The 17,904-nt window shown below is 45.5% G+C and overlaps 1 protein-coding gene across 1 annotated transcript in view; it reads left to right on the forward strand.

The window, feature by feature from the left end:
* SLC4A1AP (solute carrier family 4 member 1 adaptor protein) overlaps positions 1–14,271 on the forward strand; it is a 119,138-nt gene extending 104,867 nt beyond the window's left edge. The window contains exons 13-14 of the mRNA XM_078647497.1: positions 9,469–9,541; positions 13,714–14,271. Of these exons, the coding sequence (XP_078503623.1) occupies positions 9,469–9,541; positions 13,714–13,763 (123 nt within the window). The 3' untranslated portion in view covers positions 13,764–14,271. The remainder of the gene's footprint in view (positions 1–9,468; positions 9,542–13,713) is intronic.
* The last annotated feature ends 3,633 nt before the right edge of the window (positions 14,272–17,904 follow it).

Below are 17,904 nucleotides of genomic sequence, written 5' to 3' on the forward strand. Positions count from 1 at the left end.
CCTTTCCCTAGGCAGGCTTCAGTAATCATTTGGGACCTCAGGGGAATCACTAAAGTCGGGTCTCCTAGCTCCTGCGTGAGGGCAGCCTACCAAGGACAACCCCCTAACAAGGTGTTACTCTACTAGCCAAACAGTCATCCAACTCTCACTGTGGGCTCTTGCCCAGTCCGGGGGTCCTTGTCCGTGCAACTGGGGCCAACTGGGCCCAACCACAGTTCCTCCCGCGGGGAGGGGCGGCCACGGTGGCTCCCTCTTCGCTCCTCGGGGGCCCCGCTCTCCTCTCTGGCCCTCCGCCCCCCAACACAGTCTACTTGAGCCCCCACTCACCGGGCTCCTTAGGATGACTCCTCTCCTGCGGCTGGTGGCGGGCGCGGGACGGGAGGGGGCAGGCATCGACAATGTGCCTCAAGGCCCCCCACCTCCGTGCTCTTGCAGACGACCGCTGACTCCGCCGTTGTCCCGGGGTTCTGTTATAGCTGGGCTGGTGCTGCGGGGCTCTCCTTTCCCCTGCGGGGCCCCGCGGACGTCAGCATTGCATTCCTGGGTACCGGCTGCGGGGCTCTCCTTTCCCCTGCGGGGCCCCGCGGACGTCAGAGTTGCATTCCTGCTAGTCGGTCCCGCTGCTCCTCGGATGGCCTCCCTCACTCGCGGCAGCAGGCGGGGCTCCCCTTCCACCGCGGGGGCCCCGGCAGCACACCTGCATGCTTCCGGCGTCCTCCTGCGGGGCTCGGACCGGCGGGGTGGGCTCCTGCTCCGGTCTTCACCCGGGTTCCCTCCTGGGACCCGGGGCTTAGGGTCGGCTTCTTTCCTGCTCCCGCCTTCACAGGGCGGGACTTCCGGCCTCGCAGCGACCGGCGCCCAATCACTGCGCGGCTCTCCAGGCCCAACCGGGCCTTGACGACGTTCCACCCCTGTTCCGGCCGGGCGGCCTGACTTTCGCATCGCGTCGTCGGCGCGGGCTCTTCCCGGGCCGCGGCGGTGACTCCGGCGCACACGCGGGGTAGGCACCCGCTATTCTCCTTCTTCTGGCGGCCCTCCCAGGCTTCAGGGGGGGGGGCCGCGGCGATAACGCGGTGAGTTGCTCCTTGTGGCGCAATACGGGGTAGGCTCCCGTCAGTTTCAATGGGCACAGAAAGGTGGCACTACACGGGGTGGGCACCCGTTAAAGGCTGTAACATGCGGGGTAGGCTCCAGCTTCTTTGAGGCATCCAGAGCGCCGCCACTACTCAGGTTAGGCACCCTCGGCGCTCCCAACAAAATAGTTCCTATGGGCCACACAGCGCTTCCAAGGGCCACATCGCTTCCAAGGGGCACAGCGCTCAAGATTATAGCGCTTAGCAGGCAGCACTCTTCCAGGGCTACACAGCAGTACAGGCAGTAGCACCTCCAGCAGTATAGCGCTTCACAGGCCAAGCAGCGTCTTCACGGCACAGCGCTTGAAGATTACCGCGCCTAGGGGGCAGGCAGTCCCAGCAGCCAGCCTCGGGGTAACTCTTCTCACCTACTGAGTGGTGGGGGGTCCAGTCCAAGGCGCTCCTTCCCTTTCAGGCGCTTCTGGGCACAGCACTTGCATGGCGCAGGGTCCCGGCAGCTCAGGGACCTGAGAGGGCCCTCCTACTTCAGGGGGCCGGGGGGGACAGAGCAGCAGCCACTACTGGGCCAGGTCAAGTCAGTGGGGGCTTCATCAAAACAGGGCGATAGGCTGACACCATCCTCCACTGCAGCGTGGGCCTCCTCCTGAACAGCAGCCTGAACTCCTGAAGTGGGGCTTCCACTAGCCCTGGGGCCAGTAGGGGGGTGATAGATGGGTGCAGGGTCCAGCACACAGGCCCAAGTGGCGGTATCCCCTGGCAGCAGGTCCCCTCACGTTCCTGTCCCAGCTCTGTCTCAGCACATGGTGGCAAATCCCCCTTATTTATATTCTATTCACCCCACCTTCCAGACAGTGCCAGAGCCTTCTAGAATTCTGTGGTGAACTGGTTTACACTGGCACAGGGGGAGGAGTAGAGCACCTTGGGTGCCAGGCTTTCCCTCCAAATGCTGGGGCGGCTGGGTACCTAACAACTAGACCGCTAACCTACTGCAGTCAGGTGGCACAACACCTTGCCATGGCATCCATTTTAAATGCAGCATTTCACCAGGGTGCATTTCCACAATAGGGGTATTACCGGTGCGCACACCATTGCGTCACATTTAACATTAAACAGGGCATCTCATACCACACATGGCCTATACAACTTTATTTACCAAGGGGGAGACATCCTACAATAGGGGGGTGAAAGGCGACAAATTTCGGGGGAAAGGGCCAAGTCCAACAGCGTAGCAATAGGTTTTTCCACACTTGAGCCGTGATCAGTTCTTCTGATCAATATATTGAGAATATCAGTAAAGCATTTTTCTCCTTCCTCTCTATTGTCAATCCTGCTTCTGATGAGAAACAATTATTACTTTTCTATGCTATTTTTCTTATCCTTGATCTGCCTCTGGTGACTTTCTTTTTTTTTTTTAATTCAAATCTTTTTTATTGAAGAGTAAAGATGAAAATAAAGACAATACAATAAGTCTTACAGTGTACAAATGGACAAAAATGTTGGCATAAGGACGCTTACACTAATAAAAAGCAAATCAAAGAGAAGGATAAGAAGAAAAGGGGGGAGAGAGAAAGAGGGAAGAGAGGAGAGAAGAGGCGAGAGAGAGAGAGAAGAAAAGAGGACAGGTGTATCCATAGAGCAATAGCAACTGGTTTACCCAGACCTAACACGTTGCATGCGTAACAGGAAATATACAGTAGGCATATATAATCAGACACACCAAATTCTATATAGATCCTATATTGGGAAGCTATCTATTGGGATGCGCTTCACGGGGGTTCAAAGTGGGAGGATGACGCATCCAGGGATGACCAGAGTTTGGAGTTCGAGGGCTTCCAAGTGGCTGACTGTAGTGCAGGATTGTCCGCCCCTCTTAAGAAGGAGAGCCATTCTAGCCACATTTTGAAGCTGACTCCAGCAAAATCTTTCCATTTGTAAAGTATGACCTTGCACGCCAATGTCAGCATAATATCAAGCAGTTGTCTGTCATGAATGTCCGGCAATTGCGCTTCCAGAGGGCCCAAAATGACGTATATAAATTCTTGGGTAGGTGTGATTCCAAGCACTTGTTGAATGTATGTAAATATTTTACTCCAAAATGGTCGCAATAGGGAACAATTAAAAAGCATGTGTGCCAAGTCACCAGGTGCTTCCTGACAGTTCCAACAGTTAGGCGTATCCCTCAGTTTACATTTAAACAATCTCTGAGGGGTCCAGAACACTCTATTTAACAACATATATTTCGTTTGACATAGGATCGGGGATATCTTGTTTGTTAGCGCAGTGTTGTGTATCACCTCCCAGTCTAACACAATGCCTGTGGAGTTAGGCTCCGACTCCCACTTACTTTCGGTTAACCTATGTGGTTTCTTGGGCAGGGGGAGGAGTAGTTTATATATTCTGGAAACAAAATGATCAGCATGGTACAGTATTCGGAGGCGGGTCACCAGCCAGGGCGAGTCTTTATTGAGGGAGCATTTGGAGATAGCAGCTTTTAGTTTCAAGAACTGGTAGAATTCTATGGGTGGTAAATCAAATTTTTCTTGCAATGTCGAAAAGGGTAGGGGCCTACCATTATCATAGAGGTCATTCACTATGTGTATACCTTTTGCAGCCCATAGTTCCCAGAAAAGGGTCTTCCCTTCTATCCGGAGCATAGGATTATGCCATAATGAGAGCAGGGTGGATCTCTTGACCACCAAAGCAGTTTTATGGGACTGGTCGAGTCGGAGAAGTGCTCTTCTGGTATTAAGTAGGATGTATTTAGAGTGGGGTACATGGGCCAAGTCCATGGTGAGGAGAGCCGAGAGGGGTGCATGTGCCATTAGCGAACGTTCAATAGTTAGCCATACTGGAGTGTAGGATGTACCATCAACCAGCCAGAGGGCTCCCTGTTTACAGAGGAAGGCTGTTTGGTAGTTCCTGAACGAGGGCAGGCCCAGGCCGCCCTTTTCTTTTGCTAGTTGCAGCTTTTTTTGTGATATCCTGGCTTTTTTCCCTCGCCACAGGAACTCTCCGAACAACCTGTCTACCTTCTTGATGAATTCTTCTGAGAAAGTCATGGGGAGCATGCAAGCTAGGTAGTTGACTAGAGGCGTGCACATCATTTTAAGAGTCTCAACCCTACCCCACCAGGACAAAAATTTAGGTGACCAGCTGTCTAGCAGCATGGATATCTTTTTTAACGTTAAGTCTTCATTTAATTTCAGAGTTGTAATCAAGTCCTTCTCGAAATCTAGCCCCAAATATTTAAAAGCTTTTGGTTGCCAAGTAAGACCGGATGATCCCAGGATTTCCTTACCCCCGATGTTGTTTAGTAACTTAACTTCTGTTTTATCTTTATTCAGTTTATATCCTGATACTCTAGAAAAACCCTCAATTGTGTTCATCAAGGCCGGGATAGCCTCGTCAGCTTTTTCCGTTAGTATCAGCACATCATCAGCGTATGCAGTCAATTTCACAGTACAGTCATCAAATGGGACCCCAGCAATGGCGTCATTATGTCTAATATGCCACAGAAAGGGTTCTATTGCTAGTAAGAACAGAGATGGTGATAACGGGCAACCTTGTCTCGTCCCTTGTTTTAAACAAAAGGAGGAAGAGAAGGAACCACCCGCTCTGACCTTAGCAGTAGGGCCGGCATACAGAGCCATTACAAGTTTAGTAAACGTCTTTCCTAGATTAAAGTTGTGTAAAACTGCCTCAAGGAAGGACCAATCTACCTTGTCGAAGGCTTTCTCTGCATCTAGTGTAACAGCTACCGTGGGAGTTTTCAAGAGTTTTGCTTTCTCTAGGGCATGGGCTAGTACTCTAGTGTTGTCACTAGACAGTCTATGTTTTAAGAAACCCGCTTGAGACGGGTGTACGAGGGTAGGGAGGACTTTTTGCAACCGGGTTGACAAGATCATGGCTAGCACTTTACAATCCAGATTAATCAGGGAAATCGGCCTATAATTCTTTGGTAATGACGGGACTTTGCCGTCCTTAGGCAAAACTGCAATAGTCGCTTCTGCCAACGTGCCCTTCACCTCCCCCGACTCCGTAAACTCATGAAAGAGGTTCAAAAGAGGATCAACCAAATCTGCTGCGAAGCTTTTATAAAATTTAGCCGTAAAGCCATCCAGCCCCGGTGCTTTCCCACATTTCAATCCCCTGATCGCTGTTTGCACCTCTTTGGCTGAGATCGGTTCATTAAGACTAAGTTGCTGTTCAGGTTTTAACTTTGGTAATTCACACTCCTGTAGGTATTCCTGAATCTTATCTCCAGCTACCAATTCGTTTTTAGCATATAAGTCCTCGTAGAAGTCCTCTGGTGACTTTCTATCTCTTTTTTCCTAGCTGTTTGTTCAGTTCTCGTCTCTTCTTTGTCTTGGAGAGTGCTCGCTGACTTTAGCTGACTCATCTACATTATACTCTGAAGATATGAGTCTTTCTCTTTTCCTTATTTGGAGTGCACTGTTAGCAGGCTGACGCTCCAGACGGTTTACTAGTACAGAATGTACAAATTCCCCCATAAATGTTTGCAAATGTAACAAACTTAACTAAGTTGCAAAAACGTAGCATTTGCAAATTTGTGCATACAGACAAAGGTTCTTCCAAAGCAATCCTTTATTTTGAGATTTTGTCCAGCAAAACATTTTTGAAAATTAATTCTTCCCCAAAAGAACTCCCATGATCAAGTCTTTGCCTTCAATTGTGTCAAGATCACACATGCTTCTATACTTACTCTGTTAGATGGTCAGATAGGGTATGCACAATTAAAGTACACTTCTCATCACAATTGTCCTATCCGAAACCTGAGGATATGACTTTATTTAACATACTAGTCTCACATGTGCCACAAAATGTGTCTACCCTCCATGGGCCTTATGTACGGTGTTAATATTTTTAATGCCACCGCCTTTGGAGCCTGTTTGCACTTCATGCTTTACACATCTGATTGTCAAGGTGGCTTTATAAGTGGCTATTACTTCACTTTGAAGGGTGAGCTATCTTGGATTAGGTTACACCCCCCTGCCTTTAGGAATATAGGTAAAACGGGTCTACGTAGGCATCCAAGGCATAGTCCAAAGTTGGTCTCTCTTTTCCTCATTAATTAAACTTTTGCCATAGCATACTACTTTCATATTTCTTAATCTGTGCAGAGAGGGCATTGCATACCGTCTGTGTCCAATGGGCAGTTATGCGTTACATGAACAGAACTAAGCCCAGATGTGCCACCTGTTTCCCTCGCATGTTCCCTTAGGAGTAGGGAAGCCATTCGTGTGCAAGCACTAGCGGAAGGAATTGTTCAGTGTATTAATTTATGTAATTTTTCGACTGGCAAAGCCCTGTGCTCGAGGCCTCAACCACACTCTACAAAAATTAACTTTGTTGGTGCTAGAAAGAAAGTGCTTGTACATTTTCTGAGCTGCTGTGTGATTTATTTTTACCCTCAGAGAGGCAGACAGTCCTGTTAGCTTACTAAAGGTACTGCTGGTTTATTGACTGCATCATAGGAGATGGGCTTTGATGTGGGAGGGGACCAAAATGTGCCATTCTTTCTGAAGCTGAATACTGCCTAACTGCACATGCTGAATTTAAAGGTATTCATAGTTTTTAGCTCTGAGCAGTACCCTCAGGGCAGCACTTTCTGCAACTCAAAATTACTACTTTTCAACCCTTCCTAAAAATACTTGGAAAATGTATAATTGTCCCCAAACTATTCCAGGACTGGAGTTACTCTATTAAATAAGCCTCCTGGAATATTTTTTATTTTGAGGGGGGATGGGGAGGGGGGGCTTTGCTCTTGCCCAAATATTCTAGAGCTGGAGTTAGAATAGTAAATTTGAACTTCCAGTGTCTGCCACATCCACTACTACCTTATGGGCGCAGTTCAGGGCATGAAATATGAACCAGCAAATTAAAACTGGTAGCGGTGTCAGGCTAATGTTTAATATAAGGTACAGACCTTTTCACCAGTACCACTGTAGGGTGGGTGGGAGAGAGAGGGCATTGGATGGGGTGAATAACATGCCAGCGCCTCCATGTAAAGTCTGTTGAGTGCTCCTTAACTGGTGACTTTTGCCTTCATGACTATATGAGCCTGGACGAGTGATTAATGGAGTCCATTAGAAGAGTGTGTGTATGTGTTGCATAAGATAGTAAGCCTCCTGTGTACTTGGTTACACATTTCTGTCTTGCACATTAGTATCTACATGCACATATCTCCTAACGCCTCTCCCCAAACCAGTTATCTCTTGACTGGGTGAGGGTGCCATCCAAATCCAAGCTGCATCTTCCCTGACTTTGTGAAGCCTCCCCCTTCCCTAATACTGTTTATGAACACACACCCCCTGGGGAAATGGCACAAAACTTTGGACCAGCCTAAGCCGGTCCCAGGTGGGACAGTCTGGACTTACATGCCCACTGCATGAGCTGACCATGCTATAAATAAATAAGCGCCAGGATTGGAGGTGAACCCCGAAGTTGAAAGGGTACACCCTCCCTGATTGGGCAGGCCTGGGTATCAGAAGTAGCTTCCTTCGACAATGTTGTGTTCACTCGTTGACTCTACCAGAGAGGAGGTCCATTTCTCCAGCAAATGTAAAAAAGAAATCTAGACCTGGAGTTGGTCTACAATGGAGCCTGTAAACTGGGCCAGAGCCTGGAAAACCTGGCCAAGTCAGGAAAATATGACCTGCTTCTCGAAACCTTAAAGAAACGTTGATTAGGTGGAATGCCTCCTAGACCCATAGGTCATTGTGCTGGTCAGTTGGGTACCTGGCTGGGGCAACCAACTGTCTTTGACTGTTCTGTCCATCCAGGCTCGCCCATAGAGTTTCTTTAAGGTCTCGAGAAGCAGGTCATATTTTCCTGACTTGTCCAGGTTTTCCAGACTCTGGTCCAGTCCACAGGCTCCGTTGTAGACCAACTCTGCTATATTTCTGTTTTCTTTACATCTGCTGGAGCAATGGACCTCCACTTCAGTAGAGTCAACCAGTGAACACAGCATTGCCGAAGAAAGCTGCTTCTGATATCCAGACCTGGCCAATCAGGAAGGATGTACCCTTCAAAATTCCGGGTTCTCCTCCAATCCTGGTGCTTATTTATAGTATGGTCAGCTCATGGATTGGGCATGCAAGTCCAGACTGTCCCTCCTGAGAGCTGGTCCAAAGTTTGTGCCATTGCCCCATGCGGGTGTGATGGAAGGGCCTGGGTTGAACAAGCTCACCCTTCTTAATGGCAGTGTGAGCTTGCTCAGCCTCAGGACCTTTCCAGCACCTGGGTTGCTAATAGCTGTCTCTGAGAGAAAAGAGATTCATATACTCCGCTGACAGGAAAAATATATTCTGGAAGTATTGGACTTGATATGGAGCCTTATGGGCTTCGGATCAACAAGAAGTCAAAAGTAGGGAAAATTAAACCGAGAGCATTAAAGTGTGAGTCAACACCCCACCCACTACTCATACATTACCAACTAACCTATGTATAGATTAATGTATTAACTCATACCCGTGCATCAATTTATGTTCATTCATCCATCAATCCACATCCATTCATCCTTCCAACCACTCGCATATATTCACTCATGTTTCCACTTCCACAGATGCTTCCACAAACACCCATGTATTCATTTATACATACATCTATTCACATGCCTTCCATCCACATCCAAGCACCCATGCGTCTGACGTAATGCATCCTTTCACCCACAGCTAAGTACCAGCCGCTAAACTTTACGCTGCACTTGATACCTGCAAAAACCTCCAACTTTTATCTGCTTGTATCTTTCAGAAGTGTTTTTACTTGCAGCTTGTGTTTCGCTTTCCTGATAGTTGTTCTTTGTGCACCTTGGTTGTATTATCTTGATCAATTATTTTGTAAAGTACTCTAACATCCTACTCGGATTGTGCCCTGACTGTGAAAAAACCAATATTGAATACATTGAATCAGCCATCAACCCACCTCTGTCCATCTCCATTCCTGTAGTCACCCGACAACCCACACCCATATATCTTCCTGTTAATTCGCCCACGTTCATTGAGCCTCATACACAAAGCCACCCTCATACATGTAAGCACCAGCAACCAACCAACCATCATTTTATCTCCACCTATACTGTTACAGCTCTAGTTCTACCCACCTGTATGTGCTGTTGTGTGTTGTCTGTGAGTGTGTGTGGTCCTGTAATTCTGCTGTCTGTGTGTGTGTACATGCTTGTATAAGTTTTTTTTTTAGTACTGTTGCCTGTGTGCATTAATGCTAATTGTGTGGGTTTGTATAAAAAAAGGCCACACTGTTATCCTTGCTTCTTGTTGCTTGCATTTGCTTGATCCTTATGATATTAATATAAGGAGCGGCCTAAAGTGATGAGCTGTGATTTGGTCTCTTGCAGCCTCCAAGCAATGTCCTTTCCAAACGTTACCCAGAGGATGACCCTGACTACTGTGTGTGGACGCCCCCTGCAGGTGAGTTATTGGTTGAGTTGAGGCACTTCATTGATGACCTTTCATGCCAAACATGCCTAAAAAGTTAATTATAAAAGAAGTCTGGACTACAATGACCAAGCTGCCTACCTGCATTTTCTACACAAGTCCAAAAATAAAATAACCTTTTATGTGACTTTCTGTCTAAGTTCATACTCCTGGCTGGGTGAATAAGAATGGGCTCTTTTCTCTCGCTCTCCTCTCCATGGTCTCACTCTCTTTCTTGACTGACTTCCTTTTTTCTCCCCTGCCTGCCCCGCACCTCCTCCCTTCCGCTTATCTTCTGTCTCCCTCCCCTCTCTTCCCATTTCTCTCCCTTCGCTTTTTTAACTTTGCAGCAATACAAATGCCTTCCCATTTGTGTACTTCATTGATTTCCAAAAAAAGCTATATTGACCACTATTAACCCGTTAAGCCATCGGGAAGGCGAGAAGTTACCTGCGATGCATGATGTGAATCCACATCGAAGGCAGTTTTCACAGAAGGCTTTCAGCTGTGCAGGCAGTATTAGTATCCAAACAGTCTGGACTAGAGTTCACTTACCACCTTTTTATATTGATAAGATTTGCAGAGGTACCATTTCCAGCCTTCCCAGTTGTAAGTCCTCTCATGGCCTGGTGCTGGATATCTTGTGGCTTTGCGCATTTAAGAGCTGGGCAGTGACTGGTTCCGTCCTTGTGGGCGACCACTTGTTATTCACCCAATAGAGTGAATGGAGTCCGGCTACTGTGGAGTAGTATTAATGGAGCATCGCCCTTTCAGCATTATTAATGCATTCAAATCCTTGGATTATATTTATTTGTGGATCCGTTCATGTCCCTATACCTTTTAAAACTATTAAGCACTTTTTGTGCAGTTTTTGGTTTTTTGAGCGTATTTAGGCATAGCGTTTGAGGGACGGACCCCTTGAGAGTTTTAGATCTCATAATGGCAAAAAACTGTAAGTGGTTTTCTTTGAAATGATCCCCTATTTCTAGGTCCATTGTTTTGTCCGGATTGTGCCGTAATGCCCCACGGCGACATGACGCTCCTTTTGGACTATGGTTCAAGGGTGCTCCCTGGTCGCTGTCAGTGAGACAGAAAGATATATCTACCCTGTCACTTCCCTGATACCACTATGAAAGTCAAAGATAGTTTTGTAGTGTGAAATTTGAAGTTTCGTTGAGGTAGGAATCAGATGAAGCTTCTACATAATTGTATGGAGAAGGACCTCTTATGCAAGATATTGAAATTCTGATCGCCGACTCAATCACTTCTTGGGAAGCCTATGTCGCAACCACGTAGCTTTCTGCCACCAGCTATGCACCTGCTAACCGGACTGTGTGGGCTTGGTGCCTAGCTCTGGGGGCTTATTATATACAGATTTACTGGCCATATTACATAATGTTTGGCCGGGGAGGGGCTGTCTCTGACTTCTTCCACTTCTAGCTGCGTTTGAGTCATTGTAGGCTTCATGAAGCCTCTACAGTCCTTTAAGTCTAACCACTTGGGAGTTGCCATTACCACTTGGTTTTTCGGGTCCAATGTGTTGTGTGCCGTGATTCATGAGCTCTAGGTTGCCAAGACTGTCAATTGCTCCCCACCAGTTCTTTGTGCTAGAGCCAGTGTTGCAACCAATGCAGGGGTGACATAGAAGTGGGTGGATGACTAGGAATTCCATTTGTGTCACAGCTCTAGTGATTTTGAATGCTCCTCATCGTCTCCTACCAAACTGGGTCTCGAAAGTGAATTGCAAGAAATCTGTCCCTCAGGAGCGAGTCCCTTCACAGTGTTGACCAGGAGCATGAACCAGATTGTGTAGAGCTGGATATGAACCAGTCGAACAAGATGCTGGTCTTTCTTATTGGCTTCCTACTGGAGCTGGAAGGACTATGGGTTGTTGCTCTATGTGTAGAGCCCAGCAGCAGTGAAATACTCAACATCCCCGTCCTGCTAGTTGCAGAACTTCTTTCTCAGATTACTCCTATGAATGTCTGCTAATTTCACTCTCAGTTCAACAGCCTCATCTCCCTTTAGTCCTCGTGCACCTCAGCTACTTGAACAAGCCAAGGAAGTCCAAGTGGCAGATTAAAACATGTGTACGAAGAGCTTTCTCCAAGGCTCAGGTAGCATCATGTCTTTTTGTTTGCATCTGTTCAACACTTTGAAAAGCTTTACATCTTGCGAGACTTTTTCAAAATGCATTTGACTCTCAAACCTCTCTCTTGAGGTTAGAAGCCATTTTGGAGATTGCTGCTGTCAACGACAAGAGTACATTTCTTAACCGGTTGGGAACGGTAATGGAATTCGAAGTGTTGATGAAAGGGTTTTGTCCTAGAGATAAAAATTGGAGAAAAAACAGAAAAGTTAGCAAGTGCATTTACACTTGAGCTGATGATTTTGTTTCTCGTGCAAAATACAAAAATTCTCACCTGCGAAAAAAAATGAAATACACAAAACCTTTCAAGAATTAGACCTGGAAATCTACGAGTGGCACAGGTTTTCAAGCATCACCTGCAAGTTTTTGTTGAAATCCTGAAAGTAAAAAGCCTTCACCCATGGAAGGTTGTAAACCTCTGGTTGCAGATGTGCTTATTTGAAATGAGTAAGCCTGCACCTACGGAAGGTCGTAAACCCCTGGTTGCAGATGTACTTATTTGAAATGACTAAGCCTGCACCTATGGAAGGTCGTAAACCCCTGGTTGCAGATGTACTTATTTGAAATGGGTAAGCCTGCACCTATGGAAGGAAGTAAACCTTTGGTTGCAGATGTACTTATGTGAAATGACTAAGCCTACACCCTTGGAAGATCGTAAACCCCTGGTTGCAGATGTACTTATTTGAAATGGGTAAGCCTGCACCTATTGAAGATCGTAAGCCCCTGGTTGCAGATGTCCTTATTTGAAATGAGTAGGCCTACATCATGGAAAGTTGTAAACCTCTGGTTGCAGATGTACTTATTTGAAATAAGTACGCCTACACCCTTGGAAGATCGTAAACCTCTGGTTGCATATGTACGTATTTGAAATGACTAAGCCTACACCCTTGGAAGATCGTAAACCTCTGGTTGCATATGTACGTATTTGAAATGACTAAGCCTACACCCTTGGAAGATCGTAAACCTCTGGTTGCAGATGTACGTATTTGAAATGACTAAGCCTTCACCATTGGAAGATCGTAAACCCCTGGTTGCAGATGTACTTATTTGAAATGAGTAAGCCTGCACCCACGGAAGGTCGTAAACCTCTGGTTGCAGATGTACGTATTTGAAATGAGTAAGCCTACACCCATAGAAGGTCGTAAACCTCTGGTTGCAGATGTTCTCATGCCTTTGAGGATGAGGCTCACTTTCTTTGAAGCTTTTCTCTTCTCAGCACAAGCTAATTGAAGGAAGACGTAAACTTCGGAAGCTATGCAACAAGTTTCAGTGGAGTATTGGAGCCTAATCTGGGTCTTATATCATCCTGAATGTGCTGATTCCAAAACTCCACATGTGAATGTGGGGCCTTGTGGAATGTCATGACAGTCAGCAGTAGTATTGGGTGGTGCCCCTAATCGATCAGCGATTAGGACCCTCTCCGGTACCAACTTCCCACTCAGGGGCAGCCAGCCTGAGATTCCAGTTTACTGAGAGATTCAGCCAGGCTGGACTGCCATCCACTGGGGTGCCAAAAAAACCAGTGCTGTTGGAGACCACCGGCAACCACTTGTACCACTTGTTACAGGAGGGCAGAACCTGAACTTTAGCTGTCAGGGCCTCTCTTACAATCTTGGAACCATAGCCATCAACATCACGTGACAGCTCCCAGGAAATAGTTCTTTAAGTAAGTCTCAAATAGGGTTCTAAAAGTCTCCTTTCCAAGATGGAATATATTTTTTTTTGTAGGGTAGACAAGTGTGCGCAGATATGATGGTATCGGACACTTTTCGCAAAGCTGAGAGTAACTCTTCCGCCAGCATGGCAGGGACTTTTGAGAATTGCTGGTGATTTTTTATAACTAGATCTTGGTATCTGTTGGTGCTTATCTGGCCTTTGGCCAATAAAGTCTTTCTCTTTTACACCAAGATGTCTCAACCTTTCATGATAGATTTGTCTTTTATTTGACGATGATGTGTTTGTTGGAAATTGAACATGTTTTTTTGGAAATGATTTTTTGTCTTTTCCCTCCTCCTAGGGCAAAGTGGGGATGGCAGGACCCATCTAAACGAGAAATATGGATATTAAATTCCATCGATATCAAAATCTGATTGTCTGGATGGTTGTATCCGGGTGTTTTCTGCGGGTATGGATCCTCCGCCTTGTTGAACCGCATCAGTGTCTGTGACGGTGTTAGATGGATGGGAGATCCTTTACTGCAACTGTTGTATGACTTTTTATGACACTCTGGACTCGAGTGCCACGGAACCCCAACTATATTATGGACTTGTGCTTTGTGCAATGTACACATCGTTCTATGCTTACGTTCTTGTTACTGGATACAAAATCATCACCACCTAAATGTATGAACTCTGTCAAAAATGATATGGATAGATTTGTTGAGAAAAGCTTGTGTTTGCACTATTCCCAAATGTACCCTGCACTTTACATGGACCCAGCTGCCAGGTCCGGTATTCGGGTTTCACTTGCCAGGGTGGTGGTCTGGTCAGTGACTAAGATCCGGTCAACACTGCTTTTTTTATAATATGTAAATAGATAAATAAAAAGATCCTGATGCACCAAATCCACAGACAAATACATTTGGATTACTGAAGCAAGAACTTATACAGCTGAAGAGATGCATGTGTGCCCAACTCCACTATTCATGTAACTTCAACCACAACTACCCCAGTATGCTTCCTCTCATGCACTTGGGGTTAAAATTTAAGGCAGTTTTTCCAGATAGCCTTACGAGGGTTGGCAGCACTGTAAGTAAGTTTATTAATGCATAGTTAACATACAAAATCTTATTTTGCTTTGCATCCAGAGCAATCTCACAGAATGACAATGTAAAACTATCAAAAATGGACCAAAAAACCAAACTCCATAAACCTACACAAGACTGAATCCAACCTTTCGGGGAACCCTTTTTTATTTCTAATATTTGTAAGTGCGTATGTACAGTGCAAAGTTTGCATAAAGTGCATCTGGTTCGGTGATTAAGAACATTTCCTGCACCCAATAGCTTTTCATAACATAATATCCAAATAGAGCAAGCAGGCCATTCAAGCAATATACTTAAGGATTATTCGACTAAAAATGTCAAAGTAGTGCAGACATAAAGTGCAAAATCATTAAAGTGTTCGCTAGTTAAAGCCAGTGCATGTACATAAAAAAACAAGATCTCACGTTCATCCCGAATATACATTTGTAAAACATGGACCAAATCTTTAAAGCATCATTCTCTGTTTGCAACATATGATGTGATGACAGCAGGTCGACATGACTTAACTGGCAAAATTCTCAATGTAGGTCGTAGAAGTGTTCGACTCTGCACGAACAAGGCTGGACAGCCCCACAGCAAGTGGAGCAGGGATTCATTTGTGTAGCCATAAAGCCGACATTTTGAAGTTAGCCATTGCTGTTTCCATGTGGGCAAAAGGTCCTCAGATAAAAACATGCCCAATCGAAGCAGCAGGAGGTCATGTTTCTTATGCACTGAAAAATGTGCGGATAAATACTGCTGGGAACCCCTAGTTTCATGCGACGGCAAGATTGTCCAGCCAAAGTTTTTAGTTGCTACTGCAGCTTTGTCTACGGTAAAGGATGATAATTTGGCAGCTTTATTTGCAATACATTTAAAAGCGTTGTGGTCCATGGAGGTGTGCCAAGGTTCCTCTGGATTCAGTTTAACGATTGAGTCCCGTACTACTGAGCACACAGAGTTCTTTGTGAGGGCTTGCCTTTCTGTTTCCACCCAACACAGATGTGCAAGCGAATTTGCCTCAGCTGCCCTGGTTCTCCATCACAATTTTACCAGGGCACCCTGCCTATGTGGACCCTGGTGGAATAGGCCAACTTCCAGTCTAATTTGGGCTTGCGACACATACCTTGGAATTGAAGAGTTTCTTAAAAAGACTTGATTGTAAGTTGTTTGGAGGTACAACTTCTTTCCCCTTGAGCAATTCACAACCATATGATATAGAAGGCAGGAATTTGGCTCCCACAACTTGAAGTAGGTGGCACGTAGAGGTATCTAAAGTCTTACGCTTCAAGGTTTTAAAAGCAATCGAATGTCTTGTTTGTATATGGACTTTATAGGTTAAGTGGGAGTCTAGATGTACACCAAGGTACTTGTAGGTGTTTACCAGTTCTAATACATTACCATCAGCCCGCCACCTAAGTTTCATCTGCCTGTTGCTGCCTCTCCCTTTGAAACAAGGAACCTTTGTTTTATTATAATTGAAGTTTAATCGCAGGGTTTTGGTGTATCCCAGTAGCTGATTAATCAACTGATGCAGCTCAGTGGGGTCTTACCGAGGAGAACAATATCATCGACGTATTGTGTGCTTCTTATTTGTACTGTGCCCAATCAGGGAGGACCCCCTGTGCTGTTTTGTGTTGTCCTCAGAAGTCAGGGCCTACAGGAGTTGCATTCTTTGGTTGATTTACATCACTGGATGTGAACCTCGGTCAGCGAAAGTCAACTACCCTCCTTACATTAGTTGGCATGGGCCTCACTTTCATGTGGAAGCCTAAATATCAAGCTGATAGAGAAAGGCAGCTGACCTCAAATGATGTAATATATGGATTACATGGCGCGTCTTGTGCAAGCCAGAAGAAAAAGCATTCATATTACAATTTAAACAAGTACAGAATGAAAGCAAAACAACATGAGCGGGCTGCTAGTGTTATAAAAAGCTGACACAAATAAACAGTTATAATACGTGGAATTCTGCAACACCTGTATAAAAAAGTCTCTATTTACGTTATTTATAAGCATCGACTTGCGATGCGCCCAGTTGCCTATTGTGAACAAATTACATATCTGCTCAATTGTAATAATTTGTTACAGTTGAGTTCTGACATCACAGTGCCTGCTGCCAGGAGCCATGGGGAAAGGCAGGTCCAGTCACAGAGCATAATTAAAGCAGCTGTTTAGAGAATGAAAACGAATCATTTGGTTTTCTTTCTTCTGCTTTGTTTTTCTATCTGTACACTCACCTGCAGAAAGGAGATATTTATGGCAACGTTTATTTTTTGCGCTCCTTAGGTGATTATATAAAAGTTAGAATCTTTCTGCATGTTTGTATACATGTTGAGCTACTGCACCTTCTTTTAAAAAGTGATGTATTAAATTAATTCTAATATCTTTTTGCAACAAATATCTAACAACTTTTTTGATGTGTTTAATTTTTAATTAGACATTCTATTTTTATTATTCTTCATGTTTGCAAGCCTACCCTCTCTTTCATATGAAAGAGCTACAGGCCAGAGACAAGTGCTTTGTGGGAATGGCGATGGTGTGACCTTGTATTTTAAGGAATAAAGAAAGTAACCTCTGCCATACATGCTAAAGAAATTGCAAGTCACCTCGCCATTCCATAACCTTCTAAAGGTACTCTGCTGTCAACCTCATTCTTTTATAAGGTACTGGAACTCGTCGGTGGCTTGCAATAGGCTAATAATATACTGCATGTGGTACTTTATACCATATATTTTAGAAACAGTACTTCTGCTGGGAAGTAGAAAAGGTTAAAAAGTAAAGAGCAACATGTCTAATACATTACTATGATAACATTACCAGGCAAGCTATAATAACATTACCACACCAATTCACATTGGCTTAGTTAAGCTCCTCGGTCTGAAGGTGCCAGATCAGATCAGATCAGAAGGATTTTAGCTAGAGCCTGCATTTCTTTTGTCACAGGATTCCACTTAAAAGTCTGAAAATCTCAGCTTTTTGTACTGTGCATATTAAAATATGTGGCTGCATGTGCATGACCAGGACTGTCAATGGATGTGGTGGGAGAGTCATGGCATATGGCAGCATCTGGGTTCCCAGATTGTTGTGGACAAATTGCTTGAACAGAGGTGTAGCAAATCTAAGATTGTAGCCAACTAGCGAGAGATCTCTGTCAAACTGGCTACGCCACGCAGCAGACCTTTCAGCCCCCCTTGTACTGGTCTCCAGTATTAGAGAGAACGACGCCCATGTGGAGAAGTGTGGCTGTGGAGAAGTGTGGCTGTGGAGAAGTGTGGCTCAGGGGTTAGAGGCAGCAGACCCGGAAGCTGAGATCGGTCCTGGACCAGGGTTCAATTCCCCGCCTCGGCGGGTCTTGGGCTAAAAATTCCACGGACTCGATAATTCTTGCCCCGGTGCCTCCTCGACTCACGGGTTCACACTCTGTGACTCTGGGCAATAGCTTGCTTAATCTCCACAACGGCC

This window comes from Lissotriton helveticus, chromosome 6, assembly GCF_964261635.1.
Source record: "Lissotriton helveticus chromosome 6, aLisHel1.1, whole genome shotgun sequence".
Lineage (NCBI taxonomy): Eukaryota > Metazoa > Chordata > Amphibia > Caudata > Salamandridae > Lissotriton > Lissotriton helveticus.